Source organism: Amblyomma mixtum, chromosome 3 (genome assembly GCF_055824585.1).
Source record: "Amblyomma mixtum isolate Tamu chromosome 3, ASM5582458v1, whole genome shotgun sequence".
Taxonomy (NCBI): Eukaryota; Metazoa; Arthropoda; class Arachnida; order Ixodida; family Ixodidae; genus Amblyomma; species Amblyomma mixtum.
This window is the reverse complement of record NC_143014.1, coordinates 366035046-366053086: the sequence shown is the minus strand read 5'-3', so window position 1 is coordinate 366053086 and position 18041 is coordinate 366035046. Positions and strand designations below refer to the sequence as shown.

Genomic DNA, 18041 nt, shown 5'->3' with positions numbered 1-18041 from the left:
CGTAACTGCCTGCTTTAAGTATTCCTTTACCACTTCGGACTCCCCATTACCTACTGCAAACTGGCGTTTTTCTTCCGAGGCTGTTGTACATTACTTTAATTTCGACATATTTATTTGCAGGCCCGCTCGCTGGTCCGCTTGGCCTGTTTAGGTCATTGATCACGCTTTGCAATTTGCCGAGTGAGTAATCTCATGAGTGAGTCGCAGGTTGCCAAGGTATTCTCCTAAACTCTTATCCACAAATATGCTGTTGCAGAAACAGTTCTAAATCCCTGTGGAAGGTATTCGATGCCGTATGTCCAAGTGAAATGCATCAAAAAGCAGTCCTACATCTCTTAATTTGAAATATCGATACTGGTACATTTAAAATTTCAGCAGTCGTGACTATGCATGTAAAGCTTGGATGGCACAATGATTCTCCTGTGAAGACTACGAAAATGCATTGAGTTTTTTTTTCTTGAGTTAGATAAAATTATAATTAAACCAATGCACAACTTTATAGATATCCTGCTGCATCAATCAAACTCTTCTTTTTACAGTTTCCTCCAGCGAAGATTAATGCAGAGTCTTCAGCAGATTGATACACAATTGAATTGAGATGTAATTGCGTAAGATTATTAATCTTAAATTAAAGAATAAGAGCTCCAGACGGGGTCCCTGTGGAACTACATATTTCGATGGAAGGAATCCAATGTTAATCCCGTTTATTCTAGTACTGTGTTCGCTATCTCGAAAGTAGTATCAAAACACGTGCGTATGGCGCAGAGAATCCCTTTAGAGATAATTCTTGAATGAGTTATTTACGATCTTGAGCATCATATGTTTTTTTACATCTCAAAATAACGCTAACCAGATTTTGTTAATTTCTATTGCTGCATCCACATTCACTGCAAAATCAAGTAGCGTTTTTGCACTTTTCAACTCAAGAAACCTTGCTGGGACTCAGAAAACAGGGGGCGCTTTACATGAAATGATTGAAGGGCTTATATAACCCCTTCTCTACCACACATGCTAAACAAAAAAGAGTGGCTGTATGCCTATTATTCATATGTGGTTGCTTGTCACCGCCTTCTTAAACTAGTATTGCCAATGACAGAAACTAGTATTGCCCACGCTTCCTATGTGTTTGCAAAACTCGTAGAATTGGTTGTTCGTTATACAAAATTAAGTTGTTTTTCCTGTCTCAAGAAACAGTGTCCATCCCATAGCATATAATATACTGCGATGCGCAATTAGAACTTTGGTGTAGTGTTTTGTTATCTGGCATCAGCGCGTTAATCGATCATTGAAATGTATGTGAAAAAGCGTTACGATGTGTGTACTCTACCAGATGTGAAGCTTTTCATTGTCTATGAATGCGTAATTTCTGACCACTCTATGCGCTGACAGTTGTACTCAGGATATTTTGTTCTTTTGCTGAAATAATGTCCGCACTAACTGCCATCCTGGAGCGAAAAAATGAAAGCGCCTATAGTGAACTGTCAATCTTTACGTCACAAATATGCTTTTTTCATTGCTAAAATACATATCAGATTTGATACGTGCACAAAAACTTATTGTGGTGCAGGCAGATTTAATGCTCTTTCAATTATGTTTCTGTACATAATTAAGTCGCACTCACAAACCCAAAACATTTACACATTGAATAATTAAGTGTTATTTCAGGCGTCTGTAACATTTAAGTACAGTTAATCATTATGTTGTCACTTGCACCTTGCAGTTTTTACTTTCATTTGCTGATGTTTATTTTTTCTTTTAAAGGAGTCTTATTTGGTAGCCAATTCTTGCTGTTGACAGTCTGGTTTCATGTGACAAGCTGCCCTCATGGCTGGAGGTAGCTGGTTTTTGCTACTGCTATAGATCTATTATTATCAGATAAGAAATATCTATAGTGTACGGTGTTTCTGATAACATGCACGAAATAGCTGTTCTCAATTGATCGTAAATGATGAGAAGGTGCATAGGTTCAACTCTATCATACCTTAGTGGCCTTGTCAAAATTAGACTAGTTAAAGCTTCCATACTTTTATATTTGCGACATTTTTATACGCAGCACTAACACTTGAACCGAACTTGGTCTAGACAGTCGTTGAATGAGCATTGTTTTGGCGAAGTCATTTTGCGCTATGTTTGCAAAGAATAGTTAAAATCATTGCTCAACTCTTCTAGTGTTCTTCCGGAGAGACGATTAAAAAATATTTTTTAAGTACTTCTTTTTTTCTGTTGTGCGCTTAACCAATTCATATTATTTCATGTTTTCTTCACATCTCTCTTTAGTTTAGTTGGACTTAAAATAATTATCCTTCACTATTCGCATCATGGAAGTTAATTTATTCCTGGTCTACCTTTATTCTTCCTTGAGACCTATATTAGAAGGATTCCTTTGCAGCTTTTTCGTAATAGTTCTTCCGAATATCCTATTTTCACTATATAATCATTTATCAAAGGCTTCTTTGTGCTTCTGTTCAGGTTAAATGTTTTTTCTGGGGCGCTGTGGATGGTCTTAAGTTGCAATAATTCCCAACACTCTTTGCGCGATTATATCTCATTAATGAATCACACTCACATACATTAATAAGACGATCATCCCTTTTTTATGTAAGTAATGGATCTGCCACATTTTTTCAAGGCTGAACACATTTCCACCAAAGAGAGCAGAACTTACGAGGCGTTTGTCTTCTAAGTTTTGTTTTATAATGCCAGAACATGCTTCCATACCTGCCAGACGTGTTTTAATATGACCTGTGCATGAACGCACGTTTAGCACCCAAAAGTTCTTCCCTAGTAAAACTGGTCGTCTCAAAGCTTCACTCCAGATTAACGTTAAGCAGTCTCATACGCCATATTTGTCTGTTGATGTATCAATAATAAAGCCTCTTACTAAAATGGTATGTTTATCCATGCTAGTCAATTGTGCCTCGAGATCATAAATGTAGACCTTCACAGTATTCTACGCTGGTGTGTATAGAGCGCATATCAGCAACGACATATTCGGCATTTCACACCAGAAGCTGATTTCTTGAGCTTCGGGAAAAACAACATTTGTTTTCCTAGCCAAGAGCTTTTCATATCGATCACCACCAATCCTCCCTTTCTGTCATCATGACAAAGTGAAAACTGTTTGAATCTTTCAATTTAATATAAGTGTACCTTGCGGCTGTTAACGTTCACTTTGGTTAACACATCATATAAATGATATAATATTTTGTACGCACTTTGTTAAAAGCTCCCAGTGTTCTTGGAGTCTTCTAACGTTCACATGTAATAGGTCTAATAAAATAGTTTTGTTTTGTTCCCGTGCTATCCAGTCCCCTAGCGTGTCAAAACCTTGGCTCAAGTTATAAGTGCAAGTTCTCAGGTTCAACTAGGATGGCACTGGTTCCTTCGTGTTTTAAGGCAGAAGCCTTTAATGCCTCGTCGTTGTAAGCAGGAGTTGTCGACAGGAATGTCACGCTTTTCAATTGGTCGAAACGGTCGTGACGTCATAGTGCGCGAATTTCAAACGGGGCCAATTGTACTTTGGCTAGTAACCATGCAACCAATTAAAGGGATCGTATAGTGATGCTTCAAGTAAGTAGAACCGAGTTTAGTTAATTGCTTAATTACCCATTAGCCTAATTAACCTTTCTAGTCAGGCCAGATAAATGAATGAATCCGAGTAGGAAATGGGTCGAGTTCGCGAATCGAACCCCGGTCTGCGGAGTGCGAGACGAGCATGCTAACCACTCCGCCATGCCAGCTCGATGGTTTGAAATGAACAAAGGCGCGTCTAGTGAATACGGTGTCTTCGTTCACTCCCATCTTTCTCCCTTCCCGTTACGGCGAGGTTTAGGTGTCCACCCAGATATGCGAGACATACAGGGTCTGTTCTGAAAGTAGTAGGACTGGTTTTTTCCTGGGCGAACGGGCGGACTAGAGGTGGTCTGCGCGTGCAGGATCGTTGAAGGGGGATATTGGGAATGCTGGGTAAAATCGGCAGTAGGCTCTCGGCCGTTGAAGAGAGGAGGTCGCTTGTACTGTGAACCCCTGTCGAAACGTCTCGTCACGCAGAATCGTCGAGCGTTTACTGGATCAGCGATACGCGATCAAATTTTCAGTAAATCTTGGTAAAACGGGCAAAGAGACTCACAACATGATTAAGGAAGCCTACGGAGACGCTTCCATGGGTAGATAAGGTGTTTATTGAGTGGCACAAGCTTTTCCGATAAGGTAAGGAAAGAGTGAAGGAAGACGACCGCTCCAGACGCCCTTCGACCAGCAAGACCAACGAAAATGTGTAGCGAGTGAAGCATTTACTTAACAGTGATATTAGAATGAGTATCAGAATGATTGCTGATGACTTGAGCATTCCTCAAACCCGAAAACTTCTCCATGAGGAAAGCACGCGCGAAGTTGGTGCCGGGAGTGTTGTCAGAGGAGTAAAAGGCCAACCGGTAGGATCTTCATCATGTGAATGAGGACCCCGATTTTTTGCCCAGCACAAGGCGGAAACGCTGCCTCAACCCCCCTACAGCCTCGACTTTGCCCCGCCAGACTTTTTTCTATGCCCGAGAATAAAATCGACGCTCGAGGGGAAATATCACGGATCGGTAGAGGTAGTTCAGCAGGCCGTGACGAGGGAGCTAAACAGCATTCCGGTCCAGGCGTTCCTGGAGGCGTACGAAAACTGTAAAACTCACTGGCAGCAGCGTGTAGGTGCGGAAGGGTGCTACCTTGAAAAATTGCAATCGTTTGCACTATTCTCTTGAAAAAAGTTTGTTTAAAAAAATGAGTCCTACTACTTTCAGAACAGACCATGTATATTTCCTTTCCTCAAAAACCAATTTAACGACGAGCAAGGCGTACAACCGAACGGGCGATGGCGTTCTATGGACTCCCTGGCAGCGCTGCAAGACGTTGTCGCGTTTCACTCTTAGAGGCGAAGCCTAACATCTTAACAACGCATCAGTGACACAAGCAGCAACACCGCGCTTAAGGCTTTCGCCTCACCGCACTTAAGGTGAACAAAGTGCCCTCTGAATTTTGTGAAAGATACTTTCCAATTTCTCACCCATAAAAACTTGTAGGACTTTTCTTCGGCTTGCCTCTTCGCTCGCCACAAAGGCATTTTCAGTATGGAGTCAGGTTCTCTTTAATTAATTACTTTCATCTCTCAGTGAGGTTTTCAATAACCCCTGTCTCTCTTATCTGCGCAGTCAAGAACCTAACTAGTATCGGAGGGACATTACCCGCTTTAGTTCTTTTATGTATGTTTTTAACTTGCTCAGTAGTCGGTTCTGCGAGGCCAAACCTTCCCATTACTGACTGCAGCAACTCCATTAGGTCTTCACCCTTCTTCTCTAGACTGCCATAAATTTGAATGCTTCGCCTGCGGGAATATTTTCCAGGCTCCTAAACAATGAATTGAAGTGTGCTACCAGTGACCTTTCAGCCATGAAGGCCATTTCCAACGTTACAAGCTTGTGCTTGATGTCATTTATGTGCCCAGAGAAACGGAAGAATTCGACAGCGAATGTGTTTTAATATATTTTCTTTAAAAGATACAATGGGCTTCAAATGCTTTAACGTCACGAAATGGCGAAAAACGACCAATTGTCTAGTTATCTACAACAAGCATGGGTTTCGTGCGTCCGCTAACGGCACAGTAAATCATAAAATGCCAGTTTGTCATTGAGCAAATATTTAGTGCATTTTTTGCCAAATAACTGCGAGAATATAAAATGCTTTAACGTCACGAAACGGCGAAAAACCACCAATTGTCTAGTTATCTACAACAAGCATGGGTTTCGTGCGTCCGCTAACGGCACAGTAAATCATAAAATGCCAGTTTGTCATTGAGCAAATATTTAGTGCATTTTTTGCCAAATAACTGTCAGAATATAATACATGAGGAGTCCTTGAATACTGGGCTGAAGTAGAAGAGTTGCAACGCCTGTGAATGTGCGTATTGCAGACCGCCTATTGACATCACACATTCTCAATACACATTGGCACCGTGATTGAGTGCACACCGCTAATTTCGGATGCCGCGAATTCGTGAAAATGGGCGTTAAAGGGTTAAACGCAGCTTTAAAGGCCTTATACATCGAATCGCGGAGCACGAGATGGCTCCTGCTGCTCAGAAGACAGTAGTGGGTAAGACAGGAGAAAAGCTGGACAAGACGATCGCTTCAAATATGCTGCGAATCACAACAGCCGCAGTGTCCTGAAGTACAGTTAGATGCTCTTGAAATAGGCTCCTGGGATGTGCTTCTTCAAGGCGACTGAAAGTGGAGACTCGAGAGGTTACACCGCGATGCAGGTGTGAGGATTGCTGCTGGAGGAAACGCTTTTAATTTGAAAGCATTTCTAGGCCATGTTGGCGTGTAGTCTCACCAAAACGCCACCGCAAAATTTGTCCGCAGAAGCTGTGACGTTCTCAGAAGAGGCAGCATCAAACGAATGGTGGTGATCTTAAAGAATGATGTGAGGATGCTTCGGAAAAAAATTATGTCGATAGGACGATTAGTTAATTAGTTAAAGCCAAAAATGTCGAAAAGCGTCGAAATAGCGCGGGCGTCGATATAGTGAGTGGACGAGAAAACAGCCATGGACTGCAAAATAGTGAGAAAATAGACAACGGAGTGAAAATAAAGTTTGCAATTAATTGAAATGTATTTGATGAGTGATAATTAATCAAAAAAACTTTCATTGAAAAAATAATTAGTTAAATAATTATAAGCAAAAACCATTGGACTATTGAGTAGGCTGGACGGAGATATAGTAAGTGGACGGGAAGGCAACCACGGCGCCAAAGTTGAAAAACCAAAATGGTTGATTGAGATAAGAGGAGGTATAGTCAGAGTAAATAAATCAACTTGTAATTAAACCATAAGATAATTGCGCTAATTCAGTAGGTAAACTAATTAAAAAACAAAAAGAAAACGATAAAGAGAGGCGACGAGTGGCGAGGAGGCGTCAGTGCTTTGGCATTCTCCCAATGCGGGTCGCCGCAGTGATCACTTATTTTTGAGAATGTGTTATGTTGATTTGTAGGCAGGTCGGTCAAAAGTAATCTGCAATTCATGGAACCTCTGGAATACTAAGCACTCGGGAAAGAGTATTTTTAAAATGGATCAATTGGATATTTCATCCTCTGAAAACGCGACTGAATATGTGGACGATTTGAATCACTGAATGTAACCATCTTTGTTTTTCATGGCATGAGTGCACGTTTGTAAAACTCTTGAGATTGGTGATTACACGGCATTTTAACAGAGGCAATGAAGGTGTGATCTAAAAAAGACTTCCTACGTAATGAGCCTACTATTGTCGAAGGCGATAGAAATTTCATAGTCCTTCATGAAAGAATTCATGAAATCAGTCTGGACAAAACACAATGAAAATATTTCTTCCTAATTTACGTTATCTTCCTTGTCTACAGCCATGGAACTGAGCGTTCACAAACTTTTCTGCACCCCAATCGTTCAAATACCGTTCAGACGGATCTTATTGCTATACCTGCTTGTTCCATTATCTGTCTCGCGGTGATCCATCTGTTATATTGAATGCATTCTCAAGTAAATGATACATTTTCAACACTATGGCGTTGACCGTCTATCTGAATGTTGCAAGAGTATGATACTACCTCGCCGAAATATCTGAAGCCGTTAAAACACATCACTTCGATTCAGTGTGTTCTCCTCGTTGAGTGACAACGGATTCAAGCGAGTAGAAGTTACTGAGTTATTGACGGACTTCCAGAGGAACTCGATCACTGCGTGTTGACGCTGTAGGGTGTCCCATTGATCATGCATACTGGCTTATGTAAAAGATCAGGAACCAAATGTTTGGTATGGGTCAAGATATAAGAGGCCATGCTTCTGCGTACAAAATTCTATTGTCCTAGTCCATTGTCCATTACCGTGCTACAGAGGAATGGGGCAACCCTTTTACCGACCCATGTATTATTCGGCGATTGTAAGGGCGCCCTTCGATCTCTAATATGCCGCAGGTATGGGTCCTGACGCATACTGTTCGCGGACCTAGAGGTCGGCACGCATTTTCCGTGTACGCGATTTTTTCTTTACGTCGGGGCCCTACGTCCGCCTTCGTTCTCGGGCCGTCTCGTCAATCATCCTGTTGTGTTCCGTTTGTCCCGCTACTCACCACTGTCGACAGCGCACTAGGTTGTGTGACTAAATATCTGGACAAAGTTGCCCGCCCCATCCGTACCCCCCAGCTACAAGGACGGCATAGGATTCACACTTGCTGCAGAGCCCGTGGAGAGAAAAAAAGAGGCGAGGGCGCGTTATTCGAGTTATTGGAGCGTTTTCTTTCCTGTTTTTGTATTTTCGCCTGAGTGCACATTTTTCCTTTTCGTGCATGAGCAGTTTTGCCCGAGGTTACGGATTTTAGAGTGCAGGGTTGAATGCCATTCTTTGCTGTAACAGATCTTTCGGGAACAGCTAATACTGTATAAGAAATCACCACAATTCAAGTTTCAAACACGCACTCGCTGCGGTATTACACTCTCAATCAATATAAGAATGGTGCAAATAACAGTACTGGCGCGAAGGCTAGTAAGATTTAGATTGTTCATGCAGAAACCTGTCGGCACGCGGCTTTATCTCTTTGTTTGTGATGCAAGATGTGACCAGCTTTATCTCGTATGATCATAGCCACGCGTATCTGCTTCTGTGTTGTTTGGGGTTGTCATGCTGCTCTTGGTACTTTATCTCCAAGCTTCTTTGTCAGCTTTTAGGTAAACACGGCGGAGAGGAGCTGTGATACTCTCTTTCGACGATCGCCGAGAACTTTTGTTGTTGTGACAGCGACAGACTTGTTCAGTTCCTTGTGGGCGGAAGTCAGCCCCTTAAAAAGTTCGTTCCAGCAATACCTTACTCTGCTCATCGGCTGTTCCCTACGTTGTCACCACCCCGTGACGTTATCAATACACAAAACGAGCGCGTTACTTTACCACCTATGAGCTAGGTAAACAGTCAACAGGTTTGTGTGAACAGAAATCTGCGCTTATATAAGGCTATTATAATATCAGAAGCTCCATAGAAGTAAAAGCGACAGCTTGCAATGTGAGCGGCCGTGAATTCGCGACCATGTTGATGATTGTGTTTACTACAGGCAGGAAAAGAAAGAGGGCTTAGAGCGGTTCTCTCATAGGACCTTTTTCTGAAACAATGGCGCGGTAAAATTCAGCGGGCACCCCATGATCGCTATCGTGGCCCAGGTGGCTCTAATAGCAGGGTACACAATTAGTGGTGGCAGCTTGCTACCCAGCTACTAGATAAATCAAATTTTCTCTTATAAAGATTGTGGGATATACAAATATCCTTCATCGCCCCCGCGCCACCGGTTGTGGGGAGAGGGGGCACCCGGCCATTCTCCTCACTCCTAGCTCGGACGTGACGTCACGCCTACGCTCTGGCGTCTTAGGAACGGGGTGAACGACCCCTCTTGATTGCAACCGGTTGCTCAAGGGGGAGGCAATGTCGTAGGGGTTTAAGGAGAGCTCGGGCGGGAAGAAAGGCTCTCGAGTCTCTCCTCTCGCCGCGGTGACTGCCCGACTGCCCCGCCGACCCCGTCTCCTGCCCGCTCCTCCCCGGACTATCCTACGCCGGTCGACGACGACTTGGTAAGCTGCTGATCCGTCTATTATCGGATAGAACATTCTTCCGCAGTGTGCTTTGCCTTGCGCTAGGTAAATAAACGGTTTCCTAGCGTACTCTGTTCGTTGCCTACTTCGTCCGAACCCGCCGTGGCTGTGACTTTGCGCCACGGGTTGGGGACACGAGAACGCCCGCGCATAGCTGGCACGGAAGCGCGCCTTCCCGGCCGGCTGCACGCGAGTGACCCCATATTTTGGCGCCCAACGTGGGGCGAACTAGGCATTGAGCAGTGTACTTTGTTGGAGCGAACGACTGTCGACGCGCTAAAAAAGGATGGCAGCTGATAGCCCTGACTTCCAGTCTTTGTTCATGCTGTCAGAGCTAGCGGCACAGAGCCGGGGCTCCCTACTTGACTTGCCTTTGGAAGGCAAGTCTTGAGTGTTCCACGCGGAATAGCCGAGTTGCATTCCCGGGCGCGTCGGCAGGACTTAGGCCTGGTACGGAGGGCACCACATCGGGCACCTCGCCGCTCCGTGGTGCGAACAATGGGGCGCCTAGGCCTCATTGTTCGACACCATCAGCGGCTGCGCCCAACTCCGGGGGCGTTAGTCCGCACTCATCCGAGGTGCTCTTGCAGAACGCGATGCAAGTTATGCAGAGCTTAGCGGGTATGTTGCAAAACAATTTGCAAGCCCCGGCCCAGGCACCCCGTCTTAGGATAGACGTACCTACCTACACGGGGTACCATGACAGAACGGGGGCTAATGAGTACCTCGACCGTCTGCTGCATTATCAGCAAGCGACAGGAATTGCAGACGCCGAACTGCTCGCGCGTGTTGTGCCTGTCTCTTTGACGGAGCAAGCGGCCCGCTGGTACCGACTAACCGGCAACCGAGCGAGGACAATGGAGGAGTTTAGCGCAAGCTTCCGCGACGAATTCCTCCCCGCAAACTACGAGTGGCGTTTGAGGAGGGAGCTGGAACTCCGCACCCAGCACCCCGACGAGTCTTTGTTAGAGTACGTCCGAGCGATGGACGAACTGTATCGCCTCGCTGACCCTCGCGCCACAAACACGGAGAAAGTTGAGCGTGTCACACGACAAGCGCACCCGACTTTCGCAGCCTACCTGAGAGGAGGCAGGTTTAGAGACCTGGACGAGCTAGCAGCTGAGGCGAAGCGCATTCAGGGAGACATCCTCTCTGCGCGAGCGTATCGGCCGCCGCCACCTGCATCGCAGTCACTAGAGCCACGCTGCGCGTGGAATGGCAGCTCAGCGCGTAGTCCGTCTAGAGCTGAAGCGACAGCACAGTTTGCTGACGAGCGTGTCCCGAGGGGTTGGGAATTGTCCGACCACGCTTTGGACCCATTCAGCTACGCGCTGCGAACAGCAAACGCTGCCGCAGAGCGGAACACCTGTAGCCGAGATCGCGAGGCCGACACGCGGCCGCACGAGCGGCCCCCACCGTCCGCACCGCGAGATCGAGATCGAAACGACCGACCGGAACGTGGCGACCAGCGCCTAGCCCGTCGGAGCCCGAGCAACCGCTGCTACAGGTGTGACCAACCGGGGCACTTCGCCCGCGACTGTGGCCGCCTCCCCGCCCGTGACCAAACACGGTCGGGAAACGGCAACAGCCGCCGGTGATCGAACTGCGATCCCGCGCGGCGTACACAGAGAACCCCGGTTTATTAGCGCCCTTGGCATGTCGCGTAGGAAGTTCAGTTGACTTGCCAGCGCCGTTCATTGAGCTAACGATAGCTCGAAAGAAATTCACCGCGTTACTCGATACAGGGGCAAGCGCTTCTTTGTTCGGTGACGAGGTGCTACACCATCTCCGCCAGAACAAAATCCGGTTGAGAGAGTGCGATACCACTTTTCGCCTCGCGAGCGGCAGAGCTCAATCCAGCGGTGCAGCTAGGATAGTGGTTCGCTGGGAAAGACGCGTGCGGCAACAACGCCTCGTTCATCTTCCCTGTTTATCCGTTCCTGTAATTCTTGGGCGAGACTTCCTAGCCAAGACAGGCATTGTGATAGACATAGCCAGCGGAGGCTATCGAGAACGCACCACCGGCGCCTTGAAGCTTTTTGCAAAAGCGCCCGCGGCCTCGCAGTCAATTACGGCTCCGAACGCGGAGCTAGCGGGGAGTGGCCGTGGAAAATCACTCCCGCCGGCCCGGAAACAAGCATGCGGGCGGACAGTCGCCGCTGAGAGAGGGCCCACAGAGAATGTTGTCGCGGTAGAAAGCTGTTCTACCGTGCCAGGGAGGGCAATGCACCCTTTGTTGTCGGAGGTGAACAGCGTATCGGAGAGGGAGAAGGCACGTTTGTCATCTCTCCTCTACGAATTCAACGCGACATTCACGGACCGGCCTGGCCTCACTACACTAGTGAGGCACAGAATAGACACGGGTGATGCACTGCCGTGGAAGTGCAATCCTAGACCAATCAGCTTGGCTAAGAGAAAAGCACTAGACGGCGCCTTAGACGAACTTATCAATACTGGCGTTGTTGATAGGTCTAACAGCCCTTGGGGCTTCCCGGTAGTCTTAGTCCCAAAGAAAGACGATACATATCGGCTTTGCGTGGACTACCGCAGACTGAATGAGGTTACGAGGAAGGATGCGTACCCTCTACCAACCATTTCTTCTCTAGTGTCCAACCTAGGTGGGGCGAAGTACTTTACTACGCTCCATGCTAGCCGCGGATACTTTCAGGTTGAAATGGATGAGCGTGATAAGGAGAAGACTGCTTTCACTTGTCACAGAGGTCTTTTCCAATTCAAGAGAATGTCTTTTGGCTTGGTAGGAGCACCCGCTACTTATCAGCGCCTAATGGACCGTGTTCTGGGAGATGCGAAGTGGCACATCGTGGTGTACTCGAAAACGTTCGAGGAACACCTGCGCCACTTGAGGGACATCCTAGAGAGGCTGAGGTCCGCGGGAATCACTTTGAACCCGAAGAAGGCGCAGATCGCCGCGACCCGAATAACACTGTTGGGGTTCACGATCGACAAAGGCCGCATTCTGCCGTGCGAGGATAAACTCGAGGCTTTGCTTAAGTTTCCGTCGCCGTCAGATCTAGCTGGTCTCAGACGCTTCCTGGGAATGGCGAACTTTTATCGCCAGTTCATCCCAGATTGCGCAGCGCTGCAGGCACCTTTGACAAAGCTTTTGAAGAAGGGAGAGCGCTGGAGTTGGGGTCACGAGCAAGAGGCTGCACTGCGCAACCTCACCAAGGTTCTCGCGGACACGGCTGAGTTGCAGCTACCCGACCTGAACAGGGAGTTTGTGATTCAAACCGACGCAAGCGACCTGGGCTTAGGAGCAGTGTTGCTTCAGGAGCATGAAGGCGTCCTCCGACCGGTAGCGTTCGCGAGCCGCTCACTGACGCCGGCAGAGAGGAACTACTCGGTGACAGAGAAGGAATGTCTCGCGATAGTTTTTGCTCTGCGGAAGTTCGACTACTACGTCGACGGGGTGGCATTTGTGATCAAGACGGATCACATGGCGCTCACCTGGCTGAGACGACTCAGCGAGCCGAGCGGCCGCCTGGCGCGTGGGGCCCTGTTGTTGCAGCGTTACGACTTTACCGTACGCTACCGCAAAGGGAAGAACAACGCCGTGGCTGACGCACTCTCGCGAGCGCCTGTCCAGAACGAGGAAGGTCACGCGACCGACCACCCGACAGAGAGAGAGAGAGTGAGGGTTTGTCCCCAGCCGTAGCCGATGTAAGGGACGCGGACCGACCGTTGACCCCGGGCGAGAGCGTGAACCACGTGGACTACGAGAGTTCCGTGGGGATCGTGTTCAGCAGAAAGGAGCTGCTCGAAGCTCAGCAGATGGATTCATTTTGTTGAAAAGTGTTCGACGGGCTCCGGGAGCCGGGCGGCCGGTCCGCCGCGCACACGGGGACAGCTGGTTTTGCTGTCGGTGCGGAGCGCTTGGAAACAGCTGGTAGTGCGGTGAGCGCGCTGGATTCTTATCTGCTGGATTCCGACGGCGTCCTGCTGAGGTATATCCCCTCCGAGAACGACACAAGCGAGGCGTTCAAGGTGGTGATACCGCGAGCGTTGAGATCGGCACTGTTACGTTACTTTCATGACTCGTGCATCGCTGAGCATGCAAGCGGCCCCAAGACTTACATTAAGTTGTGTCGCTTTGCTACCTGGCTTGGCATGAATAGGGACGTAACGCACTACGCCCGCTCATGTCATGTGTGCCAAAGTGTGAAGCCCCGGGGTGGACGACCTCCCGGCCTCATGCAGCCGATTAACAGCCAGACTCCCTGGCAAATCGCGGCGTGTGACATCATGGGACCGTATCCCACGACACCGAGTAGGAACAAGTTCCTGCTGGTGGTCACGGATCACTTCAGCAAGTGGGTTGAACTTTTCCCCCTTAGAAAGCTGACGGCACGAGTGATCATGGAGAAGCTGATGGACGTATTCACCAGGTTCGGTTTCCCAGAGCAGCTGATAACGGACAACGCGTCCTACTTCACTGCGAAGGTGTTCGTAGATTCGTGCGCTGCACTCGGCATTAAGCACAAGAAAACGACCACCTATCATGCTCAGTCGAACCCCACGGAACGAGTCAACCGCAACATTAAGCACATGCTTGTCGCGTACTCTGAGAGGCACAAAGATTGGGACTCCTATCTGCCCGAGATCGCGTTCGCTTTGCGTTCGACCGTTAACCGCTCGACTGGGTATGCGCCGTCTTCTCTCAATCTGGGTAGAGAGCTTCTAAATCCGATGGACCGGGTTCTAACGGACAGCAGGAAGACGCCAGTCGCTTCGTCAGCACGAGCTGAATACGCGACGCAGCTGCGCGCTAAGATGACGGAGGCCTTACACAAGGCTCGCCGCAACCTGAGCACTGCTAGGGCGCAGCAGAAAGCACAGTACGACCGCTCGCACCGGGATGTTCACTACGAAGTGGGTGATCTGGTGCTTCGGCGCCAACACGTTCTCAGCGATGCTAGCAGACAGTTCGCGGCCTCGTTGGCGCCGAAATGGATCGGGCCGTTTCGCGTTCGAGAGAAGCTTTCCTCGCTCGTTTACAGGCTCGAAGACTTGCGGTCGAAACCGATAGGCGGACCGGTGCACGTATGCGACCTGAAACGTTACGTGCAGCGAGATGAGTGGGTTCAGGACACAGCCCGACCCGCGCCGCAGTCGGAGAACGAGCGCTGCGATCAGCCGGCGAACTCCGCGTCCCGCTATAACTTGCGCCGTAGGCAGGAATAAAATCTGCCTGCGCGGACTAGAGCGAGGGCGCAGGCCGACACGCAGTCTCGTCAAATGCATGAACGTACGGGCCGCTCATGCCGATCAATGTTGCGTAAGACTTACTTGCGTTAGCCCTCATGACTCTCGTGAGGGCCGAACAGCTACGTAGCACGCGCTGCGGGAGTTGGTTACATCTGTGTTGACCTTTTACAGCGCAGATGGAAAAGAAGCAGGGCGCATCAGAACGACATCGTCCGCCACTACCACCAACCATCTAGAGCCACCATCCAGCTTCGGCAACGCGCCGCGCCCATGGCTCGGCGCTACGCCCAGCCCGCGACCTGAAGCCGCCTCCCTGCTGCAGCCAGGCGTCCCTGCCACCTGCCACACCGCACCGGAGCTAACCGCCTTTACGCCGCCGCACCAGCCCACTCAGGAGCAAGCTAGCCAAACACAGATGAGCAGCCGTGGCCTCATTACCACCTCAACCCTGGGCCCTAGTCAGCTGATCAAGTATGCCAGGGCGGCCCAACCGCGGCCTCTACCATGGAAGCGCCGCGGCCCTCGCCTATGAAGCCACCTGACCCAGTCTCTGAGGGTGGCGCAGCCACGAAACTGGCCTCCAAGCAGTCGAAGCCGGTGCCACGGAGGCGGTCAACCACCTTCACCGGAGCGGTGCAAGCGCGGGTAATCGGAAGACGGCGACCGATAGCAAGGCACCTTTCGACATCGGCATCTCGCGGGTGGTCAAGAATTTGGACCAGCTGATCCGTGCGGGCGTGGCGCGGTCATCAACAAGTTTACCGGCGGGAGCCGAAGAACTTCGATCCCTGGATGGCGGAGAAGATTAAGTAACGTTGCGCCCGGTTCTCTGTTCGGGAGGCTTCTTAAGGAGGGGAGGATGTGGGATATACAAATATCCTTCATCGCCCCCGCGCCGCCGGTTGTGGGGAGAGGGGGCACCCGGCCGTTCTGCTCACTCCTAGCTCGGATGTGACGTCACGCCTACGCTCTGGCGTCTTAGGAACGGGGTGAACGACCCCTCTTGATTGCAACCGGTTGCTCAAGGGGGAGGCAATGTCGTAGGGGTTTAAGGAGAGCTCGGGCGGGAAGAAAGGCTCTCGAGTCTCTCCTCTCGCCGCGGTGACTGCCCGACTGCCCCGCCGACCCCGTCTCCTGCCCGCTCCTCCCCGGACTATCCTAAGCCGGTCGACGACGACTTGGTAAGCTGCTGATCCATCTATTATCGGATAGAACATTCTTCCGCAGTGTGCTTTCCCTTGCGCTAGGTAAATAAACGGTTTCCTAGCGTAGTCTGTTCGTTGCCTACTTCGTCCGAACCCGCCGTGGCTGTGACTTTGCGCCACGGGTTGGGGACACGAGAACGCCCGCGCATAGCTGGCACGGAAGCGCGCCTTCCCGGCCGGCTGCACGCGAGTGACCCCATAAGATATGACAACACTATTGGGAATACAATTTGAACGTTGTAGCCGGAGTATGTAGAGGAAAGCCTAGTAAATCATACCACGTTCTTTGGAAATTTTGTTACTTTTTTTTTGCTAAATGCACGCCATGCTGAAGGCTTAGTATGAATACTCAAAAGCAAAGAAATCACAAAGAGAACTATAAATGTCACGACGTGAAACTACCGTGCATGAATTTTACAAATAAATCGAAAAAGGAGCTACTCCACCTCGAGGAATTCGCCTAAACATTTGACCGACACTGTTCCAACTTCGAGTTATTGATCGATCCGCTCTCGCCCTACCATAAGCTTGCCGTCGCACTTACCTTAGTCGGTAGAGCGACTGCTCCGGTGAAGAGGTGGTCCCGGTTTCGAACCCCGGACCGGGATGTTTTTTTCTTTACCTGCGAGGTTTCTGAGAAAGCTGTGTAGCTTTTCTTTGTGGCCGTATGGCTGCGCTTGGGTGGTGCCAATTAGTAATTATTCCTTTTTAGAAATCTATTCCACCTTGGGGGATTCCCCTAAAAATTTGACCAAGAAGCTTACTGCGTTTCTTGCTTCCAAGACCAGTCGAGGCCAAACTGGACACTCAGCCATCGAATAATAAATTTCGTCCTGACAGGTTTTTTTTTTCATTTTTTCACCACTTGTCTTGAGGCTCGTGTTGTCCCTATTTAGAAGTCTGGGTTGTCCGTTTACCCTTGAATTCCAGGCGTGTCAGCTGTCGTGCAGAGTATAAAAAGCTGAGCAGTTTGAATTTCTGCTCACGATAAAATATGAATCGCTAACTTAATAACAGAAGCGGTCTTTTGACAACGCATTCATCAAGTCAGAGTGCCAGCTTTCGGAAATGCAAGATGTCTGCTGAACTTAAGTTTATGCCAAAGCTAACCCTAATGGCAAAACAGCCAAGAAGTTCTTAGTTCGTCATACTGCAGTGGGAGACAACTGAGCAGTTTTGAATTTTTCTCCCCATTCATAGCATTTGGCTTGGTAATCACGTGTAGTTTTAACCTCCTTAAACAGTGTTATATTATCAGAATGACGGAAATTTAATTACTCTGTAAATTATTTATTAACTAATCTTGAAGTTTTCACATTTCTGCATTAAAGGGTTCATTAATGATGAAATCCTGGAAGATTGTAGCTTTCATGCGGCGTTATTTACGCCTCAGCATTAATGGTAAAATGCCCAGAGAAAGTGATCGCTGAAAAAAATTTTCCATTTCAGTATGCTTCTCATACCAGGGGGACGACTGAAGCTGATCGACTTCGACACGACCAAAGTCTGCCACGGATTATGTGAGTGAAGCATTACCTCCAATGGCTGGCTCCCTTTCTGTAAACTTCGTACCTGTGAACAGCAACCGTAGTGCATATGCCTCTAACTGCTCAGCTAACCGCTGCCAGACGCAAGCCGTATGCGGCCATTTAAGCTTACCCTGTCGCTTACAATAATAATTTTAAGGCCGGTCAGCCTGTGCGAGGAGCTCCAGTGTTGGAGCGTGGACTACTGCGATGGAAACTTGAGAGGCGGGGCTAACAAACAACACTTAACTACCTACAGACAGCAGCAAAGCAAAGTAAAAAACAGAGCAACGGAATTTAAAGCCTTAAAAACAAAGGAAAAGCGAAAAGAACGAAAAGAAACCCTACAATAAGTAAACTTGAAGAATTCCACGATTAACGCGTACTGTGCAAGAGAAAATTTGAAATTATCATTAACTACGGGCACTCGTT

The 18041-nt window shown here is 48.5% G+C and overlaps 1 protein-coding gene across 1 annotated transcript in view; it reads left to right on the top strand.

The window, feature by feature from the left end:
- The window catches only part of LOC149356661 (microtubule-associated serine/threonine-protein kinase 2-like), a 126141-nt gene that overhangs the window by 58922 nt on the left and 49178 nt on the right, over positions 1 to 18041 (top strand). Inside the window, exon 8 of the mRNA XM_089576403.1 lies at positions 17533 to 17603. Coding sequence (XP_089432529.1) covers positions 17533 to 17603 — 71 coding nt within the window. The remainder of the gene's footprint in view (positions 1 to 17532; positions 17604 to 18041) is intronic.